The sequence below is a fragment of the Natator depressus genome, chromosome 1 (assembly GCF_965152275.1).
Source record: "Natator depressus isolate rNatDep1 chromosome 1, rNatDep2.hap1, whole genome shotgun sequence".
In the NCBI taxonomy this organism is placed as follows: domain Eukaryota; kingdom Metazoa; phylum Chordata; order Testudines; family Cheloniidae; genus Natator; species Natator depressus.
The window spans coordinates 293860306-293887720 of record NC_134234.1 but is presented as its reverse complement, the minus strand read 5'-3'; the positions used below and the strand labels follow the sequence as shown (position 1 = coordinate 293887720).

Here is a 27415-nt window from a genome sequence, read left to right as displayed (position 1 = left end):
AGGGTGAGATTTCTAAAGATAGCTATCGCACTCGACTCGAGATTTAAGAAACTGAAATGCCTTCCAAAACCTGAGAGGGATGAAGTGTGGAGCATGCTTTCAGAAATCTTAAAAGAGCAACACTCACTCAGATGCGGAAACCACAGAACCCAAACCACCAGAAAAGAAAATCAACCTTCTGCTGGTGGCATCCTACTCAGATGATGAAAATGAACATGCACCTGGCTGCACTGCTTTGGATCATTATCGAGCAGAACCCATCATCAGCATGTATGCATGTCCTCTGGAATGGTGGTGGAAGCATGAAGACACATATGAAACTTTAGCGCATCTGGCATGTAAATATCTTGCGATGCCGGCTACAACAGTGCCATGCAAACACCTGTTCTCACTTTTAGGTACCATTGTAAACAAGAAGCAGGCAGCATTATCTTCTGCAAATGTAAACAAACTTGTTTGCCTGAGTGACTGCCTGAACAAGTAGTAGGACAGATTGGACTTGTAGGCTCTAAAGTTTTACATTGTTTTCTTTTTGAATACAGGGGTTTTTTGTACATAACTCTACATTTGTAAGTTCAACTTTCATGATAAAGAGATTGCAGTACAGTACTTGTATTAGGTGAATTGAAAAATACTATTTCTTCTGTTTATTTACAGTGTAAATATTTCTAATAAAAATAAATATAAACACTGTACACTTTGTATTCTGTGTTGTAACTGAAATCAATACATTTGAAAATGGAGAAAACATCCACAAATATCTAAATAAATGGTGTTCTATTATTAACAGCGTGATTAATCGCGATTAATATTTTTAATCGCTTGACAGCCCTAGTTATTAGAATTACTGATGGTGTCTAAATGCTAGAAATCCGTGAGGGAAAGAATTATTAGGGACAAAGTGGAGAAACCTGCCATCCATCCATCCATTCCAAGGAAAGTGTGGGCCCCTTACTGAATGAGGAAGGCAACCTAGTGACAGAGGATGTGGAAAAAGCTAATGTACTCAATGCTTTTTTTGCCTCTGTCTTCACGAACAAGGTCAGCTCCCAGACTGCTGCGCTGGGCATCACAGCATGGGGAGTAGGTGGCCAGCCCTCTGTGGAGAAAGAAGTGGTTAGGGACTATTTAGAAAAGCTGGATGTGCACAAGTCCATGGGGCCGGACGCGTTGCATCCGAGAGTGCTAAAGAAATTGGCGGCTGTGATTGCAGAGCCATTGGCCATTATCTTTGAAAACTCATGGCGAACGGATGACTGGAAAAAGGCTAATGTAGTGCCCATCTTTAAAAAAAGGGAAGGAGGATGATCCTGGGAACTACAGGCCAGTCAGTCTCACCTCAGTCCCCGGAAAAATCATGGAACAGGTCCTCAAGGAATCAATCCTGAAGCACTTACATGAGAGGAAAGTGATCAGGAACAGTCAGCATGGATTCACCAAGGGAAGATCATGCCTGACTAATCTAATCGCCTTCTATGATGAGATTACTGGTTCTGTGGATGAAGGGAAAGCAGTGGATGTATTATTTCTTGACTTTAGCAAAGCTTTTGACACGGTCTCCCACAGTATTCTTGTCAGCAAGTTAAAGTAGTATGGGCTGGATGAATGCACTATAAGGTGGGTAGAAAGCTGGCTAGATTGTTGGGCTCAACGGGTAGTGATCAATGGCTCCATGTCTAGTTGGCAGCCGGTATCAAGTGGAGTGCCCCAAGGGTCGATCCTGGGGCCGGTTTTGTTCAATGTCTTCATAAATGATCTGGAGGATGGTGTGGATTGCACTCTCAGCAAATTTGCGGATGATACTAAACTAGGAGGAGTGGTAGATACGCTGGAGGGCAGGGATAGGATACAGAGGGACCTAGACAAATTGGAGGATTGGGCCAAAAGAAATCTGATGAGGTTCAACAAGGATAAGTGCAGGGTCCTGCACTTAGGACGGAAGAACCGAATGCACCGCTACAGACTAGGGACCGAATGACTAGGCAGCAGTTCTGCGGAAAAGGACCTAGGGGTGACAGTGGACGAGAAGCTGGATATGAGTCAACAGTGTGCCCTTGTTGCCAAGAAGGCCAATGGCATTTGGGGATGTATAAGTAGGGGCATAGCGAGCAGATCGAGGGACGTGATCATCCCCCTCTATTCGACATTGGTGAGGCCTCATCTGGAGTACTGTGTCCAGTTTTGGGCCCCACACTACAAGAAGGATGTGGATAAATTGGAGAGAGTCCAGTGAAGGGCAACAAAAATGATTAGGGGTCTGGAACACATGACTTATGAGGAGAGGCTGAGGGAACTGGGATTGTTTAGTCTGCAGAAGAGAAGAATGAGGGGGGATTTGATAGCTGCTTTCAACTACCTGAGAGGTGGTTCCAAAGAGGATGGTTCTAGACTATTCTCAGTGGTAGAAGAGGACAGAACAAGGAGTAATGGTCTCAAGTTGCAGTGGGGGAGGTTTAGGTTGGATATTAGGAAGAACTTTTTCACTAGGAGGGTGGTGAAACACTGGAATGCATTACCTAGGGAGGTGGTGGAATCTCCTTCCTTAGAGGTTTTTAAGGTCAGGCTTGACAGAGCCCCGGCTGGGATGATTTAGTTGGGGATCGGTCCTGCTTTGAGCAGGGGGTTGGACTAGATGACCTCCTGAGGTCCCTTCCAACCCTGATATTCTATGATTCTATGATTCTCTCCTTCCTTTGACAAGAAAAAACCTTGGATGGAAAAAATTATGGGGGGAATAGGTTAACAGCATATAAAATAAAAAGAACAGGAGTACTTGTGGCACCTTATTTATTAGAGCATAAGCTTTCGTGGGCTACAGCCGACTACATCGGATGCACGGAATGGAACATATAGTAAGAAGATTATTATACACATACACACACACACACACACACACACACGCAGAAGGTGGAAGTTGCCATACAAACTGTAAGAGACTAATTAAGATGAGCTATTATCAGCAGGAGAAAAAAAACTTTTGTAGCGATAATAGTGATAACAGATTGACAGAGCCAGAAGAGTACCCAGAAGTCTCCTACTACAGGACAGGCCCAACAAAGAAAATAACAGAACACCACTAGCCATCACCTTCAGCCCCCAACTAAAACCTCTCCAGCGCATCATCAAAGATTTACAACCTATCCTGAAAAATGATACCTCACTCTCACAGATCTTGGGAGACAGACCAGTCCTCACTTACAGACCGCCCCGCAACCTGAAGCAAATACTCACCAGCAACCACACACCACACAACAAAAACACTAACCCAGGAACCTATCCTTGCAACAATGCCCAATGCCAACTCTGTCCACATATTTATTCAAGTGACACCATCATAGGACCTAATCACATTAGCCACGCCATTAGGGACTCATTCACCTGCACATCTACCAGTGTGATATATGCCATCATGTGCCAGCAATGCCCCTCTGCCATGTACATTGGCCAAACCAGACAGTCTCTATGCAAAAGAATAAATGGACACAAATCTGACATCAGGAATCATAACATTCAAAAACCGGTAGGAGACCACTTCAACCTCTCTGGCCACTAAGTAAAAGATTTAAGGGTGGCAATTTTGCAAAAGAAAAGCTTCAAAAACAGACTCCAATGAGAAACTGCTGAGCTTGAATTAATATGCAGACTAGATACCATTAACTTGGGTTTGAATAGAGACTGGGAGTGGCTGGGTCACTACACATATTGAATCTATTTCACCATGTTAAGTATCCTCAGACCTTCTTGTCAACTGTTTAAATGGGCCATCTTGATTATCACTACAAAAGTTTTTTTCTCCTGCTGATAATAGCTCATCTTAATTAATTAGTCTCTTACACAGTTGGTATGGCTACTTCCACCTTCTTTGTATGTGTGTATATGTGTATACACTTCATCAGATGCATAGAAAGGAACATATAGTAAGAAGATTTTATATAATGCATCCGATGAAGTGGGCTGTAGCCCACGAAAGCTTATGCTCTAATAAATTTGTTCATCTGTAAGGTGCCACAAGTACTCCTGTTCTTTTTGCAGATACAGACTATCACGGCTGCTACTCTGAAGCATATTAAATGATCCAATTCTCTAATCATTGTTAGTTTTCTCTAAATCCTTCCAATTTATTTAATTTTTCTAGTACTGAGCTTTATAGAAATGAACAGAACCTTCCAAGTATGGCCTCAGACTTATCTCCCTTCTTTTTTGCCAGGATAACTCTGCATATCCAAAAACACTGAAACTATTTGCAATACTGCATTGCAAATTCATCTGATGTTCCATTTACTGTCACATTCAGGTTTTTTCCTCAATTATATCTGCTTGCATTTTTCCAAACCAATTAACTATTTTCTGTCCATGTTTCCAATCTCTTTAGGTAATTTTGTTTTATTTTCCATCTTCAGTGGTGTTTGCTGCACCCCCAATTTAGTATCTTCTCACAAGTTTCTTTAATATTCTAGGTTTACCCCACATTTTCTGATCATGATCTAAAAACAGAATTAATGGCGGTCACTAGATACCTTTCCACAAACTCAGTATCTTGTTTAAGATCACTTCTAATTTGAAAAGTTAGATACTATTTAATGTAGTTGAATTCTGTTAATATTGGAAGTGTGAGTGTGTGATACAAAGTCAAAATAAATTAAGCAACATACATGTTTCAGAGATTACATCACACATATTTGCGCAGTCAAACAATGCAGTACAAAAAGCTTTAAAAACCCGTTTAACCTAATATATTTACATTGTTATTTGGTTTGTATTGTAACAGTGCCCAGGGACCTATTCTGTTAGGTATCATACAAACCCATATCAACTTACTAAACTTTATAGGAAAAATATTAACTTGTATTACAATAGCTCCTGCGTTTACAGAGAAGATGCACAAAAACCAGGACAGTCAAAGTTATGATTCCCATTGCAAGAGAGCTAAATTACATGTGCTCATAAATTCTCTGTGTAGAAGAGATGATAATCTGGGCAGAAAGGCATTCTAGTCTTAAGAATGGCAGGCAGGCACACCAATCAGAATGCAGGATTATTTCCCCAATGGAAACGCCATACACTGCTGCTCCAATCAAGAGCTTCTTCAAGAACTATACAATACACAACTGGGAGACCACAACTATGTGTCAAATAAGAACAGTAATATTCAGCATCTATAGTACATTCCTGTTTTCCCAAGTTGCGTAATATCCAAAACTTCTGCGTAACTGGCCGTTCAGATAAATGGAAGTGTTATTTTGAGCAGCAGTTTCACCGTCAGAAATATGGGGGAAAAAGGGAGTAATGCTGATAAGAACATAAGAATGGCCATACTGGGTCAGACCAAAGGTCCATCGAGCACAGTATCCTGTCTACCGACAGTGGCCAATGCCAGGTGCCCCAGAGGGAGTGAACCGAACAAGTAATGATCAAGTAATCTCTCTCCTGCCATCCATCTCCACCCTCTGACAAACAGAGGCTAGGGACACCATTCCTTACCCAGCCTGGCTAATAGCCATTAATGGACTTAACCTCCATGAATTTATCTAGTTCTCTTTTAAACACTGTTATACTCCTAGCCTTCTCAGACAAGGAGTTCCACGGGTTGACTGTGTGCTGTGTGAAGAAGAACTTCCTTTTATTTGGTTTAAACCTGCTACCCATTAATTTCATTTGGTGGCCCCTAGTTTTTATATTATGGGAACAAGTAAATAACTTTTCCTTATTCACTTTCTCCTCACCACTCATGATTTTATATACCTCTATCATATCCCCCCTTAGTCTCCTCTTTTCCCAACTGAAAAGTCCTAGCCTCTTTAATCTCTCCTCATATGGGACCCGTTCCAAACCCCTAATCATTTTAGTTGCCCTTCTCTGAACCTTTTCTAATGCCAGTATATCTTTTTTGAGATGAGACCACGTCTGTACAGAGTATTCAAGATGTGGGCATACCATAGATTTATATAAGGGCAATAAGATATTCTCAGTCTTATTCTCTATCCTTTTCTTAACGATTCCTAACATCCCGTTTGCTTTTTTGACTGCCACTTTGCACTGCGTGGACGTCTTCAGAGAACTATCCATGATGACTCCAAGATCTTTCTCCTGATTAGTTGTAGCTAAATTAGCCCCCATCGTATTGTATGTATAATTGGGGTTATTTTTTCTAATGTGCATTACTTTACATTTATCCACATTAAATTTCATTTGCCATTTTGTTGCCCAATCACTTTTTGAAGTTCTTCACAATCTGCTTTGGTCTTAACTATCTTCAGCAGTTTAGTATCATCTGCAAACGTTGCCACCTCACTGTTTACCCCTTTCTCCAGATCATTTATGAATAGGTTGAATAGGATTGGTCCTAGGACTGACCCTTGGGGGTCAGTAACCACAGTAACCACGAGTTACCCCTCTCCATTCTGAAAATTTACCATTTATTCCTACCCTTTGTTCCCTGTCCTTTAACCAGTTCTCAATCCATGAAAGGATCTTCCCTCTTACCCCATGACAACTTAATTTACGTAAGAGCCTTTGGTGAGGGACCTTGTCAAAGGCTTTCTGGAAATTTAAGTACACTATGTCCACTGGATCCCCCTTGTTCACATGTTAGTTGACCCCTTCAAAGAACTCTAATAGATTAGAAAGACACGATTTCCCTTTACAGAAACCATGTTGACTTTTGCCCAACAATTTATGTTCTTCTATGTGTGACAATTTTATTCTTTACTATTGTTTCAACTAATTTGCCCGGTACTGACGTTACACTTACCGCTCTGTAATTGCCAGGATCACCTTTAGAGCCCTTCTTAAATATTGGCATTACATTAGCTATCTTCCAGTCATTGGGTACAGTAGCTGATTTAAAGGACAGGCTACAAACCATAGTTAATAGTTCCGCGTTTTCACATCTGAGTTCTTTCAGAACTCTTGGGTGAATGCCATCTGGTCCCGGTGGCTTGTTACTGTTAAGTTTCTCAATTAATTCCAAAACCTCCTCTAGTGTCACTTCAGTCTGTGACAATTCCTCAGATTTGTCACCTACAAAAGACGGCTCAGGTTTGGGAATCTCCCTAACATCCTCAGCCGTGAAGACTGAAGCAAAGAATTCATTTAGTTTCTCCGCAATGACTTTATCGTCTTTAAGTGCTCCTTTTGTATCTCGATTGTCCAGGGGCCCCACTGGTTGTTTGGCAGGCTTCCTGCTTCCGATGTACTTAAAAAACATATTACCTTTTGAGTTTTTGGCTAGCTGTTCTTCAAACTCCTTTTTCGCTTTTCTTTACATTTTTACATTTAATTTGGTAGTGTTTATGCTCCTTTCTGTTTACCTCACTAGGATTTGACTTCCACTTTTTAAAAGATGCCTTTTTATGTCTCACTGCTTCTTTTACATAGTTGTTAAGCTATGGTGGGTCTTTTTTAGTTCTTTAATGTGTTTTTTAATTTGAGGTATACATTTAAGTTGAGCCTCTATTATGGTGTCTTTGAAAAGTGTCCATGCAGCTTGTAGGGATTTCACTCTAGTCACTGTACCTTTTAATTTCTGTTTAACTAACCTCCTCATTTTTGCATAGTTCCCCTTTCTGAAATTAAATGCCACAGTGTTGGGCTGTTGGAGTGTTCTTCCCACCACAGGAATGTTAAATGTTGTTATTTCATGGTCACTATTTCCAAGTGGTCCTGTTATAGTTACCCCTTGGACCAGATCCTGCGCTCCACTCAGGATTAGATTTAGACTTGCCTCTCCCCTTGCGGCTTCCTGAACCAGCTGCTCCAAGAAGCAGTCATTTAAAGTATAGAGAAATTTTGTCTCTGCATTACGTCCTGAGGTGACATGTACCCAGTCAATATGGGGTTAATTGAAATCCCCCACTATTACTGAGTTTTTTATTTTGATAGCCTCTCTAATCTCCCTTAGCATTTCATTGTCACTATCACTGTCCTGGTCAGGTGGTCGATAATAGATCCCTACTGTTATATTCTTATTAAAGCATGGAATTACTATCCATAGAGATTCTGCACATAGTGCACCCTGCAGTTAGGGCATGTGGATTCATTTAAGATTTTTATTTCATTTGATTCTACATTTTCTTTCACATATAGTGCCACTCCCCCGCAACCCCCAACAACCTGTTCTGTCCTTCCGATATATTTTGTACCCCGAAACGATTGTGTCCCATTCATTGTCCTCACTCCACCAGGTTTCTGGGATGCCTATTATATCAATATCCTGCTTTAAACATGAGGCACTCTAGTTCACCCATCTTATTATTTAGACTTCTAGCATTTGTGTTCAAGCAATTTAAAAACATCTGATCTGGCCCATACTTTGTCCTCTTTCATCCCCTCCTCCTGACTAAAACCTAGAGAATCTTTATCAATAGACTCTCCTCTAAGAGAAGTGTCTGTCTGATCCACGTGCGCCTCTGCAGCACTCGGCCTTCCCCCATCTGAGTTTAAAAACTCTTCTGCAACCTTCTTAATGTTTAGTACCAGCAATCTGGATCCACTTTGGTTTAGGTGGAGCCCATCCTTCCTGTATAGGCTCCCCCTATCCCAAAAGTTTCCCCAGTTCCTAATAAATCTAAACCCCTCCTCTCTATACCATCGTCTCATCCACGCATTGAGACTCTGAAGCTCTGCCTGCCTACCTGGCCCTGCACGTGGAACTGGTAGCGTTTCTGAGAATGCCACCGTAGAGGTCCTGGATTTCAGTCTCTTTCCTAGCAGCCTAAATTTGGCCTCCATCATGTCCCTCCTACGTCACTGGTACCTACATGTACCATGACCACCGGCTCCTCCCCAGCACTACACATAAGTCTATCTAGAGGCCTCAAGAGATCTGCAACCTTCGCACCAGGCAGGCAAGTCACCATACGGTTCTCCCGGTCATCACAAACCCAGCTATCTATGTTTCTAATGATCGAATCTCCCATTAACACTTGCCTTTTCCTAATGACTGGAGTTCCCTCCCCCGGAGAGGTAACCTCAGTGCGAGAGGAGGGTCCCAACTATGGGAAGGTTTCCCTTTGTTCCCGTTTACTGCTCTCCTTCACAATGCAGGGCTGTCTGACCGGATGTGGGACAAATCTACAGTGTCCCGGAAAGCCTCATCAACATACCTCTCTGCCTCCCTTAGCTCCTCCAGTTCTGCTACCCTGGCCTCCAAAGCCCGTACACAGTCTCTGAGGGCCAGGAGCTCCTTGCACCGAATGCACACATATGCCACCCGCCCACAGGGCAGGTAATCATACATGCTACACTGAGTGCAACAAACAGGATAGCCCCCACTCTGCTGCTGGGCTTCTGCCTGCATTTTCTCCTACTGTTACCTAGGTTAATGATAGGGTTTTTGTTTAAATCAAGAAGTTTTGATTATAATTTAGTGTAAAGGTTTTAAAGAATGGCAAGTGTACCTTGCCCCCTTCCCACTCCCCTTCCCAACTCCCTCTTGAAACTCCCTGTTAGTGGCCACTGTTCACAAAGCTCCCTGGTTGCTTGCTCACTGTTTTATAAAGCCCTAGCCTCCTTGATAGCCCCACCCCCTGACCAAGGCTCAGCCAGTCAACTGAGGCTTCTAGAGTTCAAACCTTGTTTAGAAGCTCACAGCTTCCAACTGCTGGCCACAGCACACGGTCCTTCAAATAAACAAAGACAGACAAACACAAGATGTTGACTTAATATTTTGTACTTTATTAAATTTATTAAAATACCAACATTGTATTACAATTAGGTCCACAGTGGTTTTAATACAATTTTGGTGTTTCAGTAAACTCATTTTTTTTTACTCTGTATTAAATTACAAAATATTAAGCATTAAAAGTACAAAGCTGTTGATTAGCACTAAGAAGCTAGTTGAGGAGTTATTAGCAGATGATTAACTAACGCAGGGCTACATGGGGAAAACTGTGGATTTCACTAATTATGATTTTCTTGTAAAGGGAATTCGGATTACTGGAATTAATACCATATACAGACTATTAAGGAATCTAGGGTCTATATGAAAGGATAGACTAACAAGTCTGGGAGTGTTCTAGTTCACTGCAAAAAGAACAGAAAGCCTTCCCCCCTCCAACAGTCTCTCTAACCTTAACAGATGGGATTTAAGTAGTACTGCCCAACCAACATAGAACCACAGAATCCCAGAATATCAGGATTGGAAGGGACCTCAGGAGGTCATCTAGTCCAACCCCCTGCTCAAAGCAGGGCCAATCCCCAACACATGAACAAGGGTGGTGAGGACGAAGAGAAAAGGAAAGAAAGGTTATTTATTGGTAACTGTAGTTCTTGGAGGCCACGTCTACACTACAAAATTACGTCAACCAAATTTACATCAGCATACAGCCACCTTTAGTCGGTGGTGCGCATCCTCACCAGGAGCGCTTGTATCGATTGTCTTGTCAGCATGGGGCATTGTGGGAGTTCCTGAAAGCCATTAACAGTCAACGTAAGCAACACGGTATATACACGGACACTGCATTGACCTAATTACATCGACTGACTGAGGAAGGTGGTGCTACTAAATAGGCGTAGAGAGGCACTTATGTTGGCAGGAGCCAAATTTAACTGAAGACAATTCCAAAATCTAGGTCAACACAAGGCAGCTTACATCGATCTAACCCTGAGTATAGACCAGGCCAGAGAGTTGTCAGTGTACAATCACACTCATGGGATGGATCCATTAGTAGCTTAAGCTTCTGGAAATCCAAGTCAATAGGGGATGCATAAGTGTCATCTAACAGGATGATAGGCCTTGCGGCACATACACAGATGCCAGAGTGCAACTTATGGCCCTGGGGCCCTTTAAAACTGGAAGTTGTTAGTTGCAGGGCACATACTTGTTCCTAGTCATGGGACCTACAGGAAAATACTCAAAGCTTCCTGCCTCTTAGGCAAGGCAACAAACAGGAGAGACCAAGAAAAAGTAAAGGGTTCTCTGTACCTGTCTGTGAAAGTCTGAGAGGAGCAGGTGCCAACTTGGGGGGGGTAGTGGGAGAGCCTCAGCTTGGAAGGACTGTGAAGCTGGGGAAAAAGGGCTGAATAGTGGTCAGGAAAAGCTATTAAAGGTGATGGGTGGTAGGTTCTCCCCCTTCCCAGCTGGTAAAATCAGGGAAAACCTCATATTGGTACTCTGAGTTTATTTGATGTTGGTTTGCATTTTTTGTTATTTAAATAAACCAAACCCTACAGAAAGGTTCTTGAACTAGATGGTTGGTTGTTGGGATCTTCATTCCACCTTCCAACTAGTGAATTGCCCCAGTGGCTTACGTGCCCCCTCATAATGCTGAATATTTGCTACCCAAATTATTTTATAAGTGCAGCCCTCATTCATCTCCATTCCTTGGCCTGAACTGTAAGTTTCAGGTGTACAGCAAACTTTGAAACAGAAGGAAGGTGGGCTCTTCTTCCTTATCCTCCTGCACCCACAGGTGTACTGGGCATCCATCAGTTTCCACTATTTCCGCTTGTGCTGGTTTGTTCTGAGTTTCAAACTGATGATCTGGCTTCTCTCTCTATTGTTCTATGTCTCTCTCTAGGCAACCCTCTTTTTCTTTCCAGTTGATGTTCATGTTATCACTTGCCGTGGAAGTCAAGTTGGTGGCATACTTGAAGGTGTCCTAAATATGTCCATCGTTGTTTTTTTACTATATTTGATACTTTAAAATTGGTTTGCTCTTCTTAAAATTTCTGATGTTGGAAAAGAACTCTTTCTGGTGGTCTCTGAACATCTTCCATAAGCATTTACTTTGGAATTAATTGATCTTATCAATTTCTGTTGTACGTTTCTATGACTGTGCTTCATAAAAGAAGACAGACATGATACCAGTGTTAAAAAAAAAATGTATTTCAGTATCAGTGCCAATCATGCTCCTTGTCCAAATCTTTACAAAAGTTGTTGCTGCTTTTTATATTAATTGCTTGACATCTAACATGGTATCACCATCATTTCACATCTCATTCCCTACATAGGTAAAATGACTTATATTTCTAGTTTTTCTTTGTCCACTCCAGTAGTTACTTCGGGGACACTAACAGCCATATATTTTGTCTTCTCCTTATCAATAAATAAACCAAGTTGTTTTGTCAAGGTAGAAGGTTTCGTTCTGGAAGGTAAGCAATGATTGTAAATTTTAGATCGATTTAACTAGGTTGCTGCACTATTAAGGTGTTCCAGAACGAACAGGGTCTTACTAAAAATTGGTTCACCTCCACCCAAGAAAACAAAAAGGGGTAGACTATTTCCTTAGCAGACTCTGGTTTCTCATGCTTCATTGGTGGTTTCAGTACACAGACATGTCAGATTTTGAGAATGTGTTTTCTCATCTTAATCTTCCAAACACTAATGTGATGAACAGCCAAGGCTTAAGGGTATTTTTGTGCAACTCTTTCCCATGAAGTTAATATTCCAAGCAGTGAGTGGGCATCCATGTGACCTCACCTCAAAAGATCATTTTGAAGACAACATGTTGGATAAAATTAGGACACTTTTTGGTTCACTATGATAATTAATTGAAGTAAACAAAGCTACTGTTTTACATGCTATTTTGGTGGCTCGGTCTCCAGAGTATTAAATTCAGTTGTTAAAAAAGAAAATACAAATCCCTCTACTGATGGAAGGATGCTGTTTCAAATTACATGACATTCTTAAACACACTGTAGGGGTGGAGATCTTCAAAAGGAAGAAAGCAGAATTGGAAATGCCAACTGTCCAGTGTGAATCTCAAAAACTTTTTCAGGAAGAGAATACGGGTTGCACATGCAAGAATCTTCAAGTCCACCTATACCTGGAAAACGCCCTGATCCACTGCTAGAAGCATGGATCTGCAATATTTCATTTTTCATCTCTGACATTTTAGGAGCCAATTCACTCACTTAACATCCAAAAATATATATACTTTTTCTAAAAATGGTCTGCTGCCTCCTTCTTTGAGGCCACAAAAATATAGAATAACCCTCCCTTCAACATCGCTGTTCATCAAGATAAGGCCCTCAACCCCCAGAACTGGGAAGCTATGCACAGAAAAAAGCCAGTTCTAATCTGGGAAAAGGAGAAGATGAAGGGAACAGAAATTCTTGCGATACTGAGGAGGTGGCTTTCCACAAGCAGAAAAGAAAATGAGAGATCATCGTCCTACCCAAATGCACAGAAGAAGAAAACTGATAGTCCGTAAACAGTCACAGCAGCTTCAGGCTGAAAAAGAAGGCTTAGACTTATTTCCAGGGAGACAGAAGTCACACCAGCTCCTAAAAACAGGAAAAAGGTTTATACTTAGGATGGAATCTACTGACTGTGAAATAACATTTTTATGGGGAAGAGAGATTAGAAGCTTCTGTGCTGGTAAATTGGTTCAGAAATATTACCTGACAAATGAGATAGTCCTGTCAAAAGTGACAGGCTGTAATATGGAGCTTAGAAGATACAGCACAACCACCGCACTTGGTCATGGCCAAATCCATAACGCTCAGCTGCAAAGATCACCTTCCTTCACACTATGCTGAAAAAGGCAGGAATACAAGTGGAGAAAGCTGAGGGAATTGCTCATAGTAGGCAATATCTGGATGGTGAATGGTAATTACCCTGCCTTTCAAAGTAAGCAAGGAACCCAGAATTTGCATTGTTGCTGACCAAGCCATATAAGCCTTTTTTGATTAAACATACATACTTGCAATTATATAAGAATTACCTATGAACAAAAGTTCTAGTACTTCAACAAGAGTTGGCAGAAACTTGACATTTAGCAGGAATGTACTTCCTATGCAAGCACCTAGTTTAAAATTTCCAAAAGCACCTAAAGGGCCTAAGTCAGTTTTGATAATGGAACTTAAGTGTCTAGTGACTTTAGAGTTAAAATTTTCAAAAGAACTAACTTCCAGGGAAGAGATGGCTTTTTAGTGGTTTGGTGAAAGATAGTTGGGATTTGGCCGAATTCTGACTGTTAAAAATTAACTTCATGCATGTGCATTGCTTTCTGTTTTTATGGGAAACAAATGTGCCAGTGTACTATCAACACAGTATGTACATACATAAGTAAAACTGCAGAGAAACTTTATAATGAACAGATACTCTCAATTTATTAAGAGCGCAAGAATGGCCATATTGGATCAAATCAAAGGTCCATCTACCCCAGTATCCTGTCTTCAAACAGTGGCCAATGACAGGTGTTTCAGAGGGAATGAACAAAACAGGTAATCATCAAGTGATCCATCCCCTTTCGCTCATTCCCAGCTTCTGGCAAACAGATGCTAGGGACACCACTGATGCTTAAGAAAGTTGAGTGGAATTTCATTTTTAGTAGGTATGGATGTGATATGATCTGTGACTCCACACACTGAAAGAGGCAGGGCTGCAAAGGAGTACTACCTTATTCCAGACAGTGTGGTGACTGATGGTGATTCATTACTTACATTTTGCTAGCACTTAAAGCGCCAACCAGGATTAGGCCCCATTGTACTAGGCATTGTATGAACAAAAGATGATCCTGCCCGAAAGAGTTTATAATATAAAAAAACCTGACAAGACACACATGCTTATAGCAAAAAATACATCAGCAGTTTGTCAAAAGTATAGAATAGTGTGACAAAGTTCCTCCTCTACCTTGGTGGGTCTTCCACATATTGGCAGATTTGCTCGCCTCGGAGCTTCACGGCAGCCCTCAGTTTGGCCATTTTCGTGAACCCACAGTCCAGGTCAACTCCTCCTGTGTCTGACCAGGAGTTGGGAGGTTTGGTGGGGAACCTGGGCCCACCCTCTACTCTGGGTTCCAGTCCAAGGCCCTGTGGAATGCAGTTGTCTAGAGTGCCTCCTGGAACAGCTGTGCAACAGCTACAACTCCCTGGGCTACTTCCCCATGGCCACCTCCCAATGGTCCTATTTTCAACATAGGACCTTCTTCCTGGTGTCTGATAATGCTTGTACTCCACAGTCCTCAAACAGTCCGCATTCTCATTCTCAGCTCCTAGTGCCTCTTGCTCCCAGCTCCTCACACACGCACCACAAACTGAAGTGAGCTCAATTTATTGTACTGGACTATATGGAGAAAGCAAAACTTAGCTGAACCTCAAAATGTTATTGTGTCCTCCAAGGTCTGTTCATTACTATTTTTCCCCCTAGTTAGCATAACTTATTTCCCCGTGTGATGGGGTATACAAGCCCCACACTGGGGAACAAGAGATTAAGGGATTTTGGGCCCAGCCAGACCTGCCCTACCACACCTGCGGTAAATGCTCCACCACTCTCTAGATGTGATTATTGTCACACAGAGTGGGTAGTTTAGGTACAGAAAGGCTAAGCGACTTGCCCAGGGTAACACTGCACTTTAATGGCAGAACTAAAAACATAACCCCATCTCCTGACACCCAGCCCCACATTCTAGTCCGTAGGCAACAAAATAACTTGAAAAACATTTAAAAAAATTTTAAATCACCAGTATTTTTAACTCTCTGATAACTTAGGGCTAGCAGAATGGACTCCCCGTTGCCCCACCCTCCCTCTTAAAATAAAGTGAAACAAAAGTCTGGGACAAATAATGTTCACCAGAAATTAACAATTGGGCTGAAGTTATAATTTATTGTAAAAAATTGTTTTCAGGACAAGTGCCCTCTCCAACTGTAACTACATATGGCACCACTTCTGTAATACGGTTTTTCAAGCATATTACATCACTGATTTGAAAGTTTTCCTATGTATATTTTCAGCTGTTGTATACTTTGCTTTAATAAACATTTCAATTTCTGTAGTGATACAACTGGTTACAATACAAAAGAAAAGTTGAAGAGAGAAATAAGTCATTTTAATGATTTAGTTGTTGATGAAACAACTCAATCACCATTACTTAATTTAACTGAATGATCTTCTGAAAGTAAAGATTAAAATTGAGAAATAATGTAGCATATGGCACTAAAGGAGTCACAATGCCCTAATAGGTAATCTAGTAGCACCACCTCCTGGTCATATTACCATGCACACATACTCGAAGGCTCAAAACATTCTACTTGCTGTTAATTTTGCCACATACAACAAAAAATGCACAAATCATTTTCTCAAAGAGATATAAGTATATTGAGAAATAAAGGTAAATTAAAATATCTGCTGACAAATACAACTTGATGCAAAAGACAGAAAATTATTAACAAGCAAACATTTTTCCAGAATTCAAGAAACTGAGCGAACAAGTTTTTAGTAAAAGTCACAAATTCAGTTTTTTTAACAACATCCCTGCAACTAAATGTGAACTCGTGCACTTCTGAAATAAAAAATGTTTATGCAATATTCTGATTCCAGAACAAGAGAAAAATATACTGGAGCATTATTTTTCAAAACTGATGTTCATTATTTGAAACTATTTTTTCCTCCTCACAATTTGAATGAAAAAAGGTGAATATTGACAAATCAACCAAAGCAGCATACATACCTTGAAATATTTTCTTCTTATACGTGTCATATTCATTAGCATTACTCCAGAATTTATTCCAGTTATTCCATAATATGGGTGTCTAGCAAAGCGATTATACCATCCAATACGAGGTTCCTCGTGTTCTGGTGCCATTGCAGCAATTTGTGTGGAATTAAATTTTTTCAGAAAAGACCAAATATCATCAACAGGTCTCAAAAACAGGATGTCAGTATCAACATACAGTAACGAATCCACATCTTTGAGGATTAACTGTGAAGAAAAGAAGTTAAAATCAAACTAGGGTGATCCATGAAGTATTTGTTTTGTTTTTATAGCTTACATAGACAAAAAGGTTATTTGGAAACCATTCCCTCCTCGCCCTTACAGAGTAGTTTAGTTTATGTATTTTCATGAGCCAATGACTTCACTTCAGACAGATAGTTTACAAATGTATGAATTCTTTTATTATCCATCATAAGAACAGAAAGAAACTGAAACCTGATGTAGAACAGTTTAAGACATTGGTGTACCATGCAATCGAAAATGCAAGTTTTTTATTTTAGTACATTGCTGCTAAAGGGAAAAAAAGGGATTGTTTTTGTAAAATGTGACAAAAATGATTTTTAGTGAAAACAAACAGTTTCCTGCACAATTGCAGCCAAAAGTTTGGTAAATTCGAAAACAAATCTTAATGAATTCATAAAAAACCTGTAAACACTGTACTATTATGAAATAAGCTAACTTACTGGCAAGAATAGCCTTTGTGAAGCACAGGGTTTAAACAGTTTCTTCCATTCTGCTGCACTCTCAGTCGGAAATGTTATTGGGTATACGGTATAATTAAATTTTCCTTGATATGGCAAACCATTGAGCTAGGTAAAGAAAGGACACAAAACTGTTTAAGCTTAATTTTACCAGAGGATAATGTATCATAGGAAGAACTGACCATTTAGATTGGTCATTTAATTGAAGACATGCAGAAGTATGTATTGATCTAATTAATTGATTTTATTAATCTCCTCCTCCCTCCCCCCAACCGGAAAGATTTTTTTTAACTACAAAAATCTGCTAGAATATTGTTCAAGTATGCTTAATGTCAAGCAAAAAGTGACTCACCGAAGGACTTTAAAATTAGAGCAAATCAAAGATGGGATACAAAAGTAAAGGACAGAGAAAACATGTTAAGCAAACTGCTGATTTTGTAGGGGAATCATTAAAATTAAAAACAAAACTGGTAGCAGAGTCACATTAGTCTGCCACAGAACAAGATAGGTCTCAAGTAACTTTGGTAATTTAAAGTATCCACTTTTTAAATGCAAAAATAACCAAACCTACCGTAACTGTGCATCAATGAACCCAATTCCTGCCTCAGATTGTCAATCTGGTCATAATTTTCTATTCAGCAGCTGGAGTTTGCCAAGAAGAGACATAACCCAATTGATTATTTTTACCACTACTGTCATTCCAATCTGCAAAGACACTGCCATGCAGACAGCTGGTGGGAGTGCCTGGTCAGAAGAAACAGGTCAGATTTCCTCCTGAAAATAAACTATTCCTTGGCTGTTTTGAAAGAAGCTCTCAGCTGGATGATGTTCTGAGCAGGAAGCTGGTTTGGATTTAAAATCAACTCATGTTGGCAGAACCGGGTCACTGCAGCTTATGCAGTGAATAAGAGGTTACTCACTTTATGCAGTAACTGGAGTTGAGATGTGTTCCCCTGTGGGTGCTCCACTTCATGTGCACATGTAACTATGATTGAAGAGTTATGGGTCACAATAACCATTCGGCCTGTGCATATGATCCAGACACTCTCATGCCCGGTACCGAGGACATAAAGAGCTGCACGGGTGACTCACCCTCAGTTCCTTCTCTACCCAAAGTCCCATGAGACGAAACTCAAAGCAGAGTAGAAGGAAGTTAGGTAGAAGAGCAACCCTAGGGGAACACATCTTGAAGAACTCTGGTTACTGCACAAGGTGCATAACCTCTTCTTCAAGTAGCGTTGCTATGGGTACTCCACTTCAGGTGACTCACAAGCAGTATCCCCAGAGGGAGAAGGGAGATTTGGAATCAGATCCAACACGGAAGACAGGACAGAATTTTCAACTGCAACATCTGATCTGGAAGCGTGAACCAACGCACAGTGTTTGAAGAAAATATGTATTGAGGTCCAGGGTTGCAGTTTTGCAAATTTCAACAACTGGAAACATTTTTCAATAATGCCATAGAAGTAGATTTGGGGTAGTACTCTAGAAGGAGTTTCAATGTTGGCAGCCTCTAAACAAGAGATACACCCAGAGATCCACTTTGAGAGTCTTTGAGTGGAGATTGTGTATCCTTTTGATCTGTCTTCAAATAAAAAAAGTCTGGGAGACTTCCTAAATGGTTTGGTTCTGTCCTGAGAGGATGACAGCGGCTTTCTGATATCTAAGGTATGTAGTGCAGCCTCCTCCCTGTTCTGGTGTGGCTTTGGGGAGAAAAAAAAAAACAGAAAATGAATAACCAGGTTAATATTGAATTCAAAAGATACTTTAGGTAGAAATTTAGGGTGTGGTTGAAACCAACTTTTCCCTAAAAAATATTTTAAAGGGAGGATCAGCCATTAAAGTCCCCATTTATCTGACACTTCAGGCAGAGATGGTGGCCACCAAGAAAGCCTTCTTCAGAGACAAGTGAAGTAGAGAACAAGTAGTCAGTGGTTCAAAAGAAGGCTTCATACGGTAATTAGAGATGAGATTTAAATCTAATAGAGGGCTGTCGAATCTGTGGAAAAAGATTCATCAACCACTTAATGAACCTTGCTGTTGTGGATGAGTAAACATTCAGAATCCCTCTACCTGTGAATAAAAGGCTGTGACAGCTGCCAAGCGAACCCTGCCGGAACACATGGAAAGACCTGACTTTTGTTTTTAATTCCAACATATAAATTGAGATTAACAGAGAGGGAGAGCGAAAAGGTGAAATCTCTTCAATTTTTGAAGGTAAACATTTTGCGTATATAGTTTTCTGTTTAACACCACATGTACTTCTAGAAACAGGAAGTTTTATCCCTGAGAGCTATTGAGGAGCCAAACTCCTAGTCAAAGAACTAGGTTGGAAGTCTTCACAAAGGACAGGAAGCGAGGTGGATCAAGTAAAGGCTTATTTCTGCCAGTTCAGTACAACTAAAATGACTCCGGCTTTTTCTTATTTGCTCTTGTTCAACATGCGCAAGATCAATGGTGTCAGAGGGTATGCACAGAGAAGGACCTTCATCTAAGGAGTGGGGAAGGCATGCCCTAGGAAATGAGGACCCAGTCTTCCTCTCAAACAGAATTTCATGCACTTCCTTTTGGCAATGGTGGCGGAAAGCACCACTTGCGGAAAGCTCCAGATTAGAAAAAAAAAGTTCTGAGAATCCACAAGTCTAGCTCACATTCATAATCTTGGAAGAAGTGCCTGGTGACATCATCAGCCATAGTGTTTTGTGTACCAGGAAGGTAAGAGGCTGAGATGACTATGTGACCAGTTGTCAAGGTTCTTTCCCCACTCTGAACTCTAGGGTACAGATATGGGAATCTGCATGAAAACCCCCTAAGCTTATTTTTACCAGCTTAGGTTAAAACTTCCCCAAAGTACAAACTATTTCACCTTTTGTCCCTGGACTTTATTGCTGCCACCACCAAGTGTCTAACAAAATATAACCGGGAAAGAGCCCACTTGGAAATGTCTTTCCCCCCCAAATCCCCCCAAGCCCTACACACCCTTTCCTGAGGAAGGCTTGATAAAAATCCTCACCAGTTTGCATAGGTGAACACAGACCCAAATCCTTGGATCTTAAGAACAAGGAAAAAAGCAATCAGGTTCTTAAAAGAAGAGTTTTAATTGAAGAAAAAGTAAAAATCACCTCTGTAAAATCAGGATGGTAAATACCTTACAGGGTAATCAGATTCAAAACAGAGAATCCCTCTAGGCAAAACCTTAAGTTACAAAAAGACACAAACAGGAATATACATTCCATTTAGCACAACTTATTTTATCACCATTTAAACAAAACAGAATCTAACGCATATCTAACTAGATTGCTTATTAACCCTTTACAGAAGTTCCGACCTGCATTCCTGCTCTGGTCCTGGCAAAAGACACACGCAGACAGAAAGAACCCTTTGTCCCCCCCCAGCTTTGAAAGTATCTTGTCTCCTCATTGGTCATTTTGGTCAGGTGCCAGCAAGGTTACCTTTAGCTTCTTAACCCTTTACAGGTGAAAGGGTTTTTCCTCTGGCCAGGAGGGATTTGAAAGTGGTTAGCCTTCCCTTTATATTTATGACACTGGCTATGCACCAGTTTCATAGCTTCATTGCTTCAGCACAAAGAGAGGAAGATCTCACCCTACCCTGATGATTGATGTAAAGCGTGCAGGTTATGTTGTCTATCATGACTTTGCTGGATTTTCCTGACTAATGGAAGGAAGCAGATGCAGGTGTTTCTGACTGCTTTCCGTTCCAGAGGTTGATGTGCAGACCATTTGCCCTTAATGGTGTGTCCTCTTTCCCACAAGACATGAATTAAACATTATAGTGATGGTAGGAGTAGGTTAAACGAAAGGGACTCCTGCACAGACTTTGGAGGGATCCTTCCACCAACTAACTGAGTCCAGTACTTAGCAAAGTAGGTTGTCTAGACTGTGCTTGTTTGGATATAAACTGTTCTGAGCCACTTCTGGAGCATGGCATGTTGTGTGTTACGAAAATACAACTGTCATATGTCCTATGCCACAGAACCTATGCCATACGTCCTAGCAGTTGAAGACAACTTCTTGCTGACATTGGAAATTAGGTTTGTTAGGGGATGCAAACCTGTCCACAGGAAGATAAGCTCTGACTGTTACGGCATCCAAAGAACGCCCTATGAAGTCTACCAAAGTGTACTTTTCGATATTGAGTTGAAGTCCTAACCTGTGGAACGGGGACGTTGCTGCCACTACTGCAGAGAGAACTTTGTCACATGGCCAGGGGTGGAGGCAGGGGAAGATGATTATTCAAAGTCAACATAGGTGAGAGGCTACCACTGCCATGGGGTCTTTGAGAATACACTTGGGACAGAGGAGAGGCTGAAGGGAAACACTCTACGCTGGAAGTGATCCTGGTCAACTGTAAAACACAGCAATTCCTTGTGAGGGGGATGAACTGCAATGTGAAAATACATGCCCTGAAGGTTGACGGCAGCGAACCAATCTTTGGAACGTAATGATGGAATTATAGCTGTAAGCGTCACCATCCTGAATTTCTGTGATTTCACAAAGGTGTTTAGGAATCTGAGCTCTTATATTGGTCCCCATCTCATGCTCTTTTGGGGACAAGAAAATACTTGGAATAGAATCTCTTCCCCCAGTGCTGGACTGGAATTGTTTCTATGGCCCCATGGATAGAAGAGAGATAACTTCCTGTCTCCGTAAGCTTTCATGAGGGGGGTCCCTGTAAAGGTATGGGAAAGGAGTGGTGGGGTAGGGGGTTAAAGGAATGGAGGTAAAATGAATGGAACAACCAAATGTTATAGCCTACAAAACCCATTTGTCAGTTGTAATTTGTTCCCATGCATGTCAAAAGTGGGAGAGATGGTCCCCAAAGGGAGGGAGGTGGGTGGGATGGTGCAGCTGAAGATTCCTGAGGTGTCGCTGCTTCAGACCCTCAGCCAAATCATCAAAACTGATATCTGATAGAGATCAGCCGGGTGGCAGTAGCAGTCATGGTAGGCAGTCTCTTCTCAAATCTGTCACTTTTTAGGTGGTTCAGAAAGCCTGTGGTAACTGGGGAACTGAACCAAGTGAGATCTCTATGCTGTTTGCAACCTGCTAAATTTTCCTGTTTTCAGGCATATATATATGCCAAGGGACCTGAGTGCGGCCGTGGAATCTTTCAAACTACAAGAGAGATTCATCCATGAACATGATGAATAGCTTAAGTCCATCAAAAGGGAGGCCTTCAACAGTATTTTGGATCTCCCTAGGAAAACCAGACAGCTGTAGCCATGCTCTATGCATGACAACAGCAGTAAAGATGGAATAGGCCACACTGTTGAATGCATCTAGGGAGGCTTGCAGCAAGGTTCTTCCTAAGAACTGACCCTCAGCTATGACAGCCTTGAACTGCTCATGATATTCCACGGGTGTTCAATAAAATTGTTGAATTTATCATAGTTGGTGTAGTTGTACTTTGCCATTAGGGCGTGGTAATTTGCAATCCAAAATTGCAGGGTTGTGGAAGAGTAGCTTGGTCTTTAACATAAGATGTAGACTTCACATGATGTCTTCCACACTCATTGATAGCCTCACAACTAAAGAATTTGGTGGAGGGTAGCAGAAGAAAAATTCTGAATTTTTCAACAGGATGTAGTACTTCTAATCAGCCAATTTGCAAGTAGGTGCTGTGGTGGGAGAATCCAGTAAGGCTTTATTCACTGGTAGAGCCACTCAGAGGCTGTAGTTTGTAGAATGTCCACAAGTTTCTTATGTTGTGTCTTCTGGACCTCCTCTAACGGAATGCATAATGAGTCAGCAATCCGTTTAATCAGTTCCAGAAACTGCTTGAAATCATCTGCAATAGAAGGTGGGGGGAGACATTACAGCCTCACATGTTGGCGATGAAATATTAGTCTGTGGTGTCACCCCCTTAGCCTCTTCCTCCTCGACAGACTCCTCCTGAGTTTGGGGCTGTTGAGGAGGGAGTGATGGAGCAGGAGAATGTCCCATCCATCATTTCCTTAGGAAGAGCTAGCAGGTCAGAAGAACTGCTAGAGACAGGCAGCCCATGAGACCCAGTACAGAAACTGATGTGGGCTAAAAGGCGGGGCAGGGGGCACATCCAACATTGGTTACACAAGTAAAAAGGGACACAAATTCTTGGAATTTCTCTCTCAAGGAAGATAGTTTGGGAAATATCCCTGTACTAAGATGAGAGAACTGAGGAATTACCTTCAACCTAGTCCAGGGGCAAGGTGGACAGCGAAGGTGAAGATAGCTGTCTGTCCAGTCCGATTGGTTCCAGAATCTCAGGAAATACAAGGGAAATTAAGGCTTTGGTGACACAATAGATTTTGATGTTGATAGTCATTTAGTACCCATTAACAAAGGAGACTCTGCATTGTCTGAAATTAAGAAGTTCTGGAGTAGCTAAATTCCTGTGGTATCAGGTGTACATGAACTGAAGAAAATCGAGGCTCTGCTGTGGTCGGCATCGGTAACGAGAGAGCTGACTGCTTCAGTGGTCCCATTTTAGAAGACAGTATCCCTGGTACCAACACTGACCGTTTCAGTGGTACACATCTCTTGGATGACACTGGTACCGCGGACACTGACTTCTGGGATACCGGTTTGGGTACCAACATTGAGGAATCAGTAGGTAGCACTGATCTTCCTGAAGCACAGTGTTTGGGGTCTCTACTAGAGCAATCTTGCTTAGGCAGTACCTTGGTCGGTTTCGATACCAAGGTATGTCTGGCACTGGTTTTTTGAAGAACTAGAAGTCTTGAACTCCTGGTACTAGAGAAGCTTGGAGCCTCAGAGGTACTCCCCCTGGGAACTGAGTTCTCCAGAACAGTCTGTGTCTGAAGTGACCAATTTCTCTTTGAAGGAGGCTCTGTTAGGAGACCTACACCACCTCCTCTTTGGAGCCTTCCACGCTCTTCTCCCATGATTATCTTTGTGACCAGGATGCAGAGGTTGACAGGGCACGAAAGATAGGTCTACATTGAAAAAAAAAAAAAGACTTGGCAGATGAAGACGTGGAGGGGTTAAGGGAAATAAATTTGGAAGAAATTGGGGAACAGGGAAAAGTATCTTAGAAAGACCAGTAATTCTGTACCACAGACTTCTTAAATGTGGTTGTGTGTTGCTACCAAAACAAAATAAGTTGGTTCCTCTAAACGCCTGGCAGGAGACCTGCGGAGGGGCATCTATGCAGGGGGAAAAGCGTGGGTCCCAGAGGGAAACTGGACTTCGAGTCCAAAACAGTTGAAAATGTATCACTGAAGGACGGAACCAGAGATTGAACCAGAGACTAATAGGTCAGATCAATGAAACTTGAGCTTGGAGCCACAATGATGATTAGGGTTAGAGAGGAGCCATAAGCAACCCCAATGAAACAGAGCGTAACCCTTGGCCTGAGGTTGAGGAGAAAGCACTGTTGCAAAGAAATAATCTGCCACAGTACCTGTTATGGATCCCCTCCCATTCCGAGGACACTTTTTACATAAACTTTTACATAAACTCTGATAGCCATCCTTCAGTAGCCCTACAATGGAAACAGGGAACAGAACCAGTAATAAAAATTTGAACAGCACTACTGTTTCTGTGCAAAGCTTGTTGAGAAACACTAAAAAGGAAGCCTGTCAGATTGCAATAATCCAGTATGCTGCAGGACAGTTTTTACACAGTTTTTTTCCCCAGTGCTAAAGGCATACCTGGATTAGTGCTTGGCAAGGAAGGATCCCTAAATCCCACATCCAAGACTGGGCTCTGGAACACTATCCATGCTGCCTTTCCCACCCCACCCCACCCCTCTGGGGATGAAGTGGGCAGGAGACACACAGCTGGAAAAAATGCTGGGGGGTCGGGGGAAGGAAAAGTTACCAAGTGTGCTCACTGACGGAAGCAGTGAAGTGGGCCTGAAGTGTAGTGCAATGGTCTGACCAACAGAGAATATAAGAACTTCATAATGTTACACACACCTGAATCATTGCAACTACATCTAACAGAACAATACCCAGTAGCAGATGTCTAAGAGAAAGCCACACATACTTCCACTAAGCTACAAACTGATTCAGTGCATGACTTGGATACTTACTATGCCTTTGAAGCTGCTGTGCAGTTGGCCCTCTGCAAAAATATGAAACTGTAGAGGTTGGATGCTGAAAATAATGGCTGATTTCAACATAGTAACAGTCTCCTCCAGCCTTTCACCACAGGCAACCACTGCTAGGTGCATCTTCTCAGCAGGCTGAGTTTTCATAAAATCATATCTAATGAAAAATAGTGAAAATTAAATTGGCATTTTCCAAGAACAGATATAAAAAGTTATGTCGTCTTAAGTGCATAATCTGATTAACAAAACATTCTTGCTCTAAACTGAAGTTAGGAAGTAAAAATGGGATATCTTTAACAAAAGATAACTTGGAACAGGACAGAAAAAATAGAACTGAGTTACATTTTGTCTAGATCAAAGTTTAGTCGGATCTAGCTTTATATCCACAAAATTACACAGCAATACAGATATAAAATGTTAGCAACACTCACAAAAGGAAATATCCACATTATTGGAAAAACTTTACTTTACTATCCTTCATTGTAAATTCACCTATTGAGTAATTCCATCAAAATAATTACATTAACAGAATATGATTACAGAGTTACAAGTGTCATGAAGTCAAAAATGCCACAATTAAGGTTGAGAGCGCAACCTTAAATCTTATGCATCTATTTTACAATGAAGTTCTTAGTTATATGCTCATTATATTCCTTTCTCACGGGATCCTACCTAATTTAATGCAGAGGCTAGATAATGTGCAGTAAATGAAGCAGGGTTCCGAAGACTGAACGAGGGTAAATATTTATAAGTCATTTAAAAACATTAATTTTCCACAGAGGAAAATTTCTGGATGACTTAAGCAGTTATACTGGGTACAGCTTTTTTCTGTTCTCGTAAGTTACTTTGAAATAAATGCTGCACGCCCCATTCACTGTGGGCTGGATTAAACAAGAAAAGCAAGCATATAATAAACATAATGCATATATACAAGCAGACAGAATTAACATTGGCATTTCCTAACCTGGTAAGCTTGATTTAGGAGTGCCTAAAAATAGTATTTTTATAATAAAAGAAAGGACATCTACATCTCTAGAGAAGATTCCATAATATGAAACTAGACAGACAGAGCATATGGGGGTGAAATGCAAGGGAAGCAGAATTATAGGGAGAAGGGGCTTGAACTGAAGTGATATTGCAGGAGAGAAGTGGTGGAAGCAGAGAGAAACCCTGACTGGCCACAAGTGGTTCAAAGCACAGATCCTCTCCAACCAGATCTCTTCCAGCTCTAGCTCTCCCAACTTCCACTCAGCACTCCACACCTTACTGAACAGCTACTATTGCCCGCCCATGCACCTACTTCCCCACCCCCTCAGGTTCCCCCATCCCCAAATTGCTTTCATGTTGAACCATGACCCTACAGCCCTGCTCCTCAATGTGTTTCCGTCCATCCAAATCCTTACTCTTCACCATGCTCCCCTACACCATTCAGCTGTTAAGTATCGATATATATAAGAGTTTAAAAGCTGAATATGGCAGGGAAGTATGGGACATGGGGGAAAGAATGCATCTCCCCAGAGACAAGGAGGAGAAACAGGGTTGTAGGGATTTGGATTCAGAGGAGCGGAGCAGAGGATGGCAATTAAGGAGATAGATAACAGATATATTCTTATTTATATAAACTGGAAAACTAATATAGAAAAAATATGGTCAACTTCAAGTTAAGTCATTCAACAGTCCACCTATTCCCCACTCAGCACATCCTTTTCTCAATTTCAGCTACCTCCCTTCCATCATCCATAGCCTGTGCATCTCCATCCACATCCTGCATAACCAATGTGCAGCTCTGACTATATTTATTGATCATTAGAGGTCATGTGTTTTAATAATTAACTGTTTAGATGGAGTTAAAGTTGGGAGTATGTAAAAGTAAGGTTAAAAAAAATTACATGGATGTTGTAATTATCCGCAAGGAAGGAAATTCAGAATTAAGGTTAAACTTAGTTCAATATGTTTGGATTACCTTAGGGAAATGCAGTTAAGGCACCCAAACAACCTTATCACCACTATGTAGTTAAGCAATGCAATAACCATATGATTAATACATAAATAGTGTTTATGGTGCCAAAATCAATCAATTTAATTTAATGACAAATTAGATTTTACCACCCCCTCCCCCCACTTGATACCACTACAGGGCAGTTTAATAGAATTCTGAAGAACATTATTCAACCTGTGTGTGATGATTCTTGCGATATCCAG

General features: G+C 41.2%; 1 protein-coding gene across 3 annotated transcripts in view; it reads right to left on the bottom strand.

Annotated features, from left to right (window-relative positions):
• The window catches only part of GXYLT1 (glucoside xylosyltransferase 1), a 73914-nt gene that overhangs the window by 15152 nt on the left and 31347 nt on the right, over positions 1-27415 (bottom strand). For all 3 annotated transcript variants that reach the window (XM_074942192.1, XM_074942193.1, XM_074942194.1), the window contains 3 exons: positions 25196-25370; positions 17123-17248; positions 16395-16646 (listed from right to left, as the gene is read on the bottom strand). In XM_074942192.1, coding sequence (XP_074798293.1) covers positions 16395-16646; positions 17123-17248; positions 25196-25370 — 553 coding nt within the window. The remainder of the gene's footprint in view (positions 1-16394; positions 16647-17122; positions 17249-25195; positions 25371-27415) is intronic.